The 6,290-nt window shown below is 45.0% G+C and overlaps 1 protein-coding gene across 1 annotated transcript; it reads right to left on the bottom strand.

The window, feature by feature from the left end:
- Positions 1–1,158: 1,158 nt before the first annotated feature.
- On the bottom strand, positions 1,159–2,582 carry MAGEH1 (MAGE family member H1). Its single transcript, XM_045871781.2, has one exon. It carries the CDS (start codon positions 2,330–2,332, stop codon positions 1,673–1,675), a length of 660 nt encoding a protein of 219 aa, XP_045727737.1. The 5' UTR covers positions 2,333–2,582; the 3' UTR covers positions 1,159–1,672.
- Positions 2,583–6,290: the final 3,708 nt, after the last annotated feature.

Below are 6,290 nucleotides of genomic sequence, written 5' to 3'. Positions count from 1 at the left end.
CTGGTGATAGAGTAGATTGGAAGGACATTGAGCTCCTTGGTACAATGAGGTGAGAAAGTGTGAAAGCTCCTGGAGGTGGGCAGAAACTTGATACCACACGTTTGTGCACCATGAGCCACCATGCCAGGTAGCCCTCTGGACTCCCTACCCTGGCTGAAGGAGAGTCAAAGTGCTAACTCTGCTCCCCTCCCACCCCAAAATGCATACACCCCCCCCCACACACACACTTTTAAAACAATTAGCACACCTTAACAAACTGTAGTTTCTGAGAGAAGTGCCAGGTTACCTTCCAGAGATGCCACAGGTCGAGTCTTCTCTCTGACTCATCCAAGAGGCTCTGTTTTTTTTTTTTTTTTTGCTTTTTTAAATTATTATTATTCCAGGATTATCATTATTATTAACCATCTTTGTTCTTATTAAAATCAGCCATAGCTCCCACCCTTTGAGGCTCTAGCTTCTGCTCACCTTTTCTCCACCTTATTTCTTTTTCTCCGCTGTCCCCTTGACATAACCTTAATCGTTCAGTGGAGAATTTGTTGTTTCCCTAATGTCCACGCTGCCTTTACTGCCTCCATAATTACTCCCTTCCCCATCTTCAATATTATTTTCAGACCTCAGGTTGTCATCTCACCAAGAATTTTCTGACAGTCCCATCTTTTTAATTTCTGTAGTACCCCACAATGTCCTTTTTCCTGCAACCACCCCTCTCTCCCCGGCCCTCTTCTCAAGCCGATTTAAGTGTATTTTCTATTTCTACAGTACCCCATGATAACCCCTTCCCTTTGCCAATGCCCCCTCCCTCCAAGCCGGGTTAGGTATCCAAAAATACCTAATACACAGTATTTTCCCAGAATGCTTTGCTGCCCCTTTCATATTCCCCCAAACTTATTTAAGCATCTCTTGGGTTCTCATAGAAACCTGTGATGTCCCCTCTTTCCCGTCCCACCCCCAAGACAGGTCACATAAGCGTTTCTACATTTTTATGGCACGCCATACTCACTCCCTATTACAGCGTTTACCACACTGCCAGTTTACGTATTTGTCTCTCCTGTGTAATCCCGAACATTCTTTAGAACTGAGGGCTGTGTGCCACGGAGTATCCCCAGAACCTAGACTGATGCCTCACACATAACTGGTGGTCAGTAAATGAACAAGGTGTCCTCGTCATTATGCTTTTATTTTTTTTCTTGCACAGTAACTAAGTAAATTCATGGTAGTTGTTAGTTTTCTTTACACAATAGCAGAAACAAAGGTTTCAGAAAGGTCAGACATAAAAGAATTCCCCTATCCTTCTCTCACATTACTGGTTATTTCAAACTTTCAAGAACAGCCTATTTAAAATATGTATCAGATCACAGAGTATGATGGACTCATTTTACAACGTTAGCAAAACTGTTATACTAAATCTCAATGATAGAAAAAAGAAAAAAAAATCTTTTCTGCAATCGTATCTTAATCATAATTTGACCTTAATCAGCACTATATAAAATGTATACAATCGTACAATATCCATAGCAAACGCTCTATATTGCAGTTAAACAATTAGCACTGATCACAAATATCAAATGCCCCCCTTTTTCCATCATATTTAACTCAGGACCCAGCTAATCTACTCCTTGGGGTAACTTTGATATTGTTTCCAACCCCCATCAAGAGTCTGCCCCAGATTTCCCTAAGGTGCGCTGTAACCCTTAGCACCTGAATTGAGGATAGCCTCAACTTCTGCATCATCTTCAGAATCCCAATCATAATTACATGGCCAGTCCTTGGAGCATCGGTTACGCACCCTTGCCACAAAATGCATGACTTTCAGCTTGCTGGATTCCACGTGTGCTCTAGGTCCCCAGAAGAACTCATACTCCACGGGACTGCTACGCGGCACCGGCTTATAAATCAGGTACCCTCTGCGCACAAACTCCTCTGTGACGACCTTCTTTGGATCTCCAAAGATGCTGTGCTGCCGGCCAGGCTGCATTCCCAACTTCCCAAGCACTTTCCAGACCAGGGCCTCCTTGGCGCTGTTGCCCATGATGAAGATGAGGGCTAATATGGACATCAGGAGACTTTTCTTGGTGCCCTGAAAATTGCTCCGGGCTACCGAGGGCTTTTGCACTTGAGCGGTGTTGGAGGCTTCCTCAGGCGTGGTGGAGGCCTCCTCCGGAGTGCTAGGGTCTTCCTCAGGGCCACTCAGGTCGTCCTCCGGGGTGCTTGGGGCTAGAGATGAGGCCATCGGGGTCTCAGAAGCCTCTGAGGCCTGGATCTTACGGTTGTTGCGGTTCTCTTCTGCGGCCCTTGCGTTACGGCGGCGCCGACTCTTTCGACCCCGAGGCATGTCTTCTACTATGGGCTCTTGAGCTTATTGCAATTCTAGGGAAAGATGCCTGCAACTTCTGCAGAACGCAACTACCTCTACCTTAAGAAGCTGCTGTCGCTGAAGCCAGCAATGTCAATAGTCTTTGTAGCAACAAACCAGACGTTCTCAGCGAGAAAGCTCACTCCCAGGGAAGCTGAAATGCATGAGCAACCGCCATCTGCACTCGCTCCCGCCGCAAGCGCGCGCAAATGCTCTGCAGAACTGACTCCGCCTTTTCTGCCACGCACTCCGAACTCCAAAGAGGAAGTGGGCGTCTCCTCCACCCAGATTTCCGCTGTCAGATAGGAAAAGAAGCTCAACAAGGCAGGGGTGGGACTAGGGCAGAGATGACAGCTAGAGATTGGCAAGGGCAGGGGAATACACGGGAGAAATGAATACCATAGGATTCTTGTGTTTTTCAGTTTGGTACATTTGCTCGCGCGTATTGGGAAGGAATTCTCACAGAATGCGGCATGTACATGTATGTGTGTCAAGGGGTGGTGGTGGAGTGTGTGGGGGAATCGAGTTGAGGAGTGTATTTGTGGAGATATCAGTGGTCTCAGTTATCCTTTCCTGTCTTGGCTTACACAGCACATTAATTTACCATCCCTGTTCTCAGAAATAGTTTATGTGTATACTAATTGATTCATGGACCCATCTATGACCCAGATAAGATGCCTATGGCTGAATTGCTGGGTGATGAGGGGAGGTGGGACTGCAAAAGCTGTGAACACTGTGCAAGAGGTGCAGAATCTTTAAATGTTCTATATTCATGGGATTATTAAGCAGGTCACTGACTGGATCAGACTTGCATTCGCAGAGCTTCACAGAGGCTGTACAGACTGTTGTCTCGCAGGTCATTAGGAAGCAATCAGAATAAGAAGCGAGACGAAAAGAAAGTGAGCCTTAAAGCAGTTGCCATGAGGATGGGGATGCAGAAAGCCATTTGAAGGGTGATCCTGGACAGGCTTTAGGGACTGATTGGGTAGAAGAGGGGGATGGGGAGAAGGTGGTGGAAGTGCAGGTTGGCTCTGAGGTTTCTAGGCTCCAGTCCACCTGAATGCCTGGTTTATTTTTGTTCTTTCATTCATTTGGTAATCCAAATGTAACCCAGAGCATACTCTGAACTTTATCCACTCTGGGTCTTTGCTCAGTAGTTCCTTGGTCTGAATTGCTTTTCCTCTCATCCCCAATTATCTAAATTCCATCTGCCTACTCACAGGCCTCTTCCTCCCTGAAGCTTGTCTTCCTGGATGAATAGTGAGTCCATGTTCAGTCCCCTGAGGGAGGAGTCTCTATAGCAAGCACTCTGTATCTTTCTCATGTCATTCCAAAGATACTATTTTGCATAAGTCACTTCACCTCTCTGAGCCTCGGTCTCATCTATAATGTGAGGTTAATTAAGTGCTGTCCTCATAGGGTTGTGAGAATTAAATGAGATAACAAATTAAAAGCACTTATCATACAGGAAGCACAGCCTTTGCCTCTCAGATGTTTCAAGCAGTGTGTGAGAATGGCATTTAATAAATGCATGTTGAAGGAATACATGATGGAAAAGATTTTGCACATGTGTTTAGCTGAACATTTTAAAAGCAAGCAAATACTTTATACCTTTTTGGCTGGAAGAGATTAAATGCTTGCTTGACAGAACCTCAGATTGTAATCCCATCGAGGGAAGGGGCCCTGTCTAGCTTCTTGATGTCTCCCAGACCTCGATAGAGTTTGTGGAACAGGATATGGCTATACCTAGTGAATAAGTGCCAAGGTGGGGCAGTGTGTCCCATTTGGAAAGCAGAATTGCCATCTGAATTGCACCGAACAAGGCTCAGTCCTCTATACATGTGTAGAAAGGGGATGCCTGGTATAGAGTAACGAGCATTGAACTCAAACCTTGGAACATGAGTTCTGGCCCAGCCCGTGTTGCTTACAAGCTCTTTGACTTTGATGAGTTCACTTACCATCTCTGTCCTGTGATTTGTTCTCTGAACAAACAGGAAAAGGCTAATCTCTCCAACCTTGTTTCTCCAGGCCTGTTGTCAGGCTCTCTGGATATCCAATAGTACATACCAGTGATCCTGGATGAAAGGGGGTTCCTCTGAGTTCAGGGGTTTTTTATTTTCTCTCTTTTGTTTGGTGTTTATGAATCTGCCTAGAAGACTGCAAAATCACCTGTGTTTTTTCAAATAGCTTCTCCATTCTGATGGGATTTAATGAAATGTAATACAGCAAATTAATTATCTTCCCAACAGTCACTTGCTAACTGAAATTTTCTTTATACCCAGAGCCCACCAAGTCTTCCTGTTGGGGAAGCCTGGCCATAAACTAATTTGGGGCAGTGTATGCTTACTGTTGCTTTGCCTTCTGCCTACCAACCAGCTGTCTGAAGGGGGCGGGGGGAATTTCTCTGTCTCGGGCTTCATCTGAGTGAACCTTTTCTCCACTCCACAAGACAGGACAGCTCCCCATAGCACCCTAGGTAGATCAGAACCTACCTGAAGCAATGTACAAGCTAGTTGTGGCTTCCAACACAATTTCCTCAAAGGAGTAATCAGGAACAGGGTTTAGTCTGTGAGGTACACTCAGTATACACAAAAGTTTAACAGAAATCACATTTATGTAAGACAAGCTACAAAAGTTGTTTTAATCAATAAACACAGTACATTTAATAGCCAGAATATCACTAGGCATGGTTTTAACAGAAGGAAATAATTAAACTATGCCTTGGGATATTGCGGACCACAGGTTTGTTTGGAATAAATAGCACATGACAAAGGAAGGGCAACTGACTTGTGAGGGCCCTAGGAGTACAAAGAGAGGAGGGGAAACTAACATTGTTGTGGTAGGCTATGTGCCTAAACTACCTCCAAACTGAAATCTTTACAAGAACCCTCAGTTGCCAATGAAGCTAGAAAAAGGTTAGCTCTCTTGCCCAAGAACATAGCGCTGCTGGTGAATGTCAGTATTTGGGCCCACGTCTTCAGATTTCCAAGCCCTGGCTTCTGCCATCACACACCTTGCAGCTGCTCCAATTGAGTGTACATTTAGTAGTTCACGAGGGCTTAGGATGGAAGGGAGTATTCTTGCTCTCTTGAAATAGGAGTGGAAGGAAAAGAGATGAGAAAAGGGACAGGTGTGGGGAAGAGCAAAGCAGAGATCCTGTCACATTACCGTTTTCCATGCCTGGCTCTGCCCCTTCCAAGCTGTGTCAAGTCCAGCATGTTACTTAACCTTTCTAAGCCTGTTTCTCCTTCTGTAAATAGGTATGTCACAGTGGTGTTGTAAAGATTAAAGGGAAATAACTCATGCAAGTTGAGGTAGGCTGAACAATTCCCCTCAGACTCCAACAATGTCCACATCCCTATCCCTAGAATCTGTGAATATGTTACCTTATATGGCAAAAAGGAACTCTGTGGATGTGATTAAGTTAAGGGTCTTTGGATGGGGAGATTATCCTGAAATATCTGGATGGGCTCAAGGTAAATGCAAGAGTCCTTTATAGGAGGGAGACATTAGAGTTAGAGTCAGTGAAACATCTAAGGATGGAAGAAGAGATCAAAGAGGAGAGAAGATGCTATGCTGCTGGCTTTGTATATGGAGGAAGGGAGTATGAGCCAAGGGATGTAGGAGGCCTCTAAAAGCTAGAAAAGACAAGGACGTGGATTCTCCCCTAGAACCTCCAGGAGGAACACAGACCTGCAGATACCTTTTAGACTGTAGAACTGTAAAATTGTAAATGTGGTTGTTTTCAGCCACTAAATTTGTGGTAACTTGCTATGTCAGGAGAAGGAAAGTCATAGGCTGCAATTCTTTTGGGTCTTTTACCCTGTTCTTTTCCAAGCATTGTACTGGCTGTGTGCCCAAGTGTCCATAGGCATTGCTTTCACCTGGGCAGACATTGCTGTAGCCACCCCCTGGTGGTAAGTACTGGGGGCAAGAT

Source organism: Mirounga angustirostris, unplaced genomic scaffold (genome assembly GCF_029215605.1).
Source record: "Mirounga angustirostris isolate CCGP_5_RB_7025 unplaced genomic scaffold, mMirAng1.0.hap1 SCAF_11, whole genome shotgun sequence".
Lineage (NCBI taxonomy): Eukaryota > Metazoa > Chordata > Mammalia > Carnivora > Phocidae > Mirounga > Mirounga angustirostris.
Note: the sequence above shows the minus strand (reverse complement) of the source record. Positions and strands in the feature narration are given on the sequence as shown.

Excerpts from the sequence above, each read along its gene's own strand:
- MAGEH1 (XM_045871781.2), bottom strand. The coding sequence starts at position 2,332 with ATGCCTCGGGGTCGAAAGAGTCGGCGCCGCCGTAACGCAAGGGCCGCA.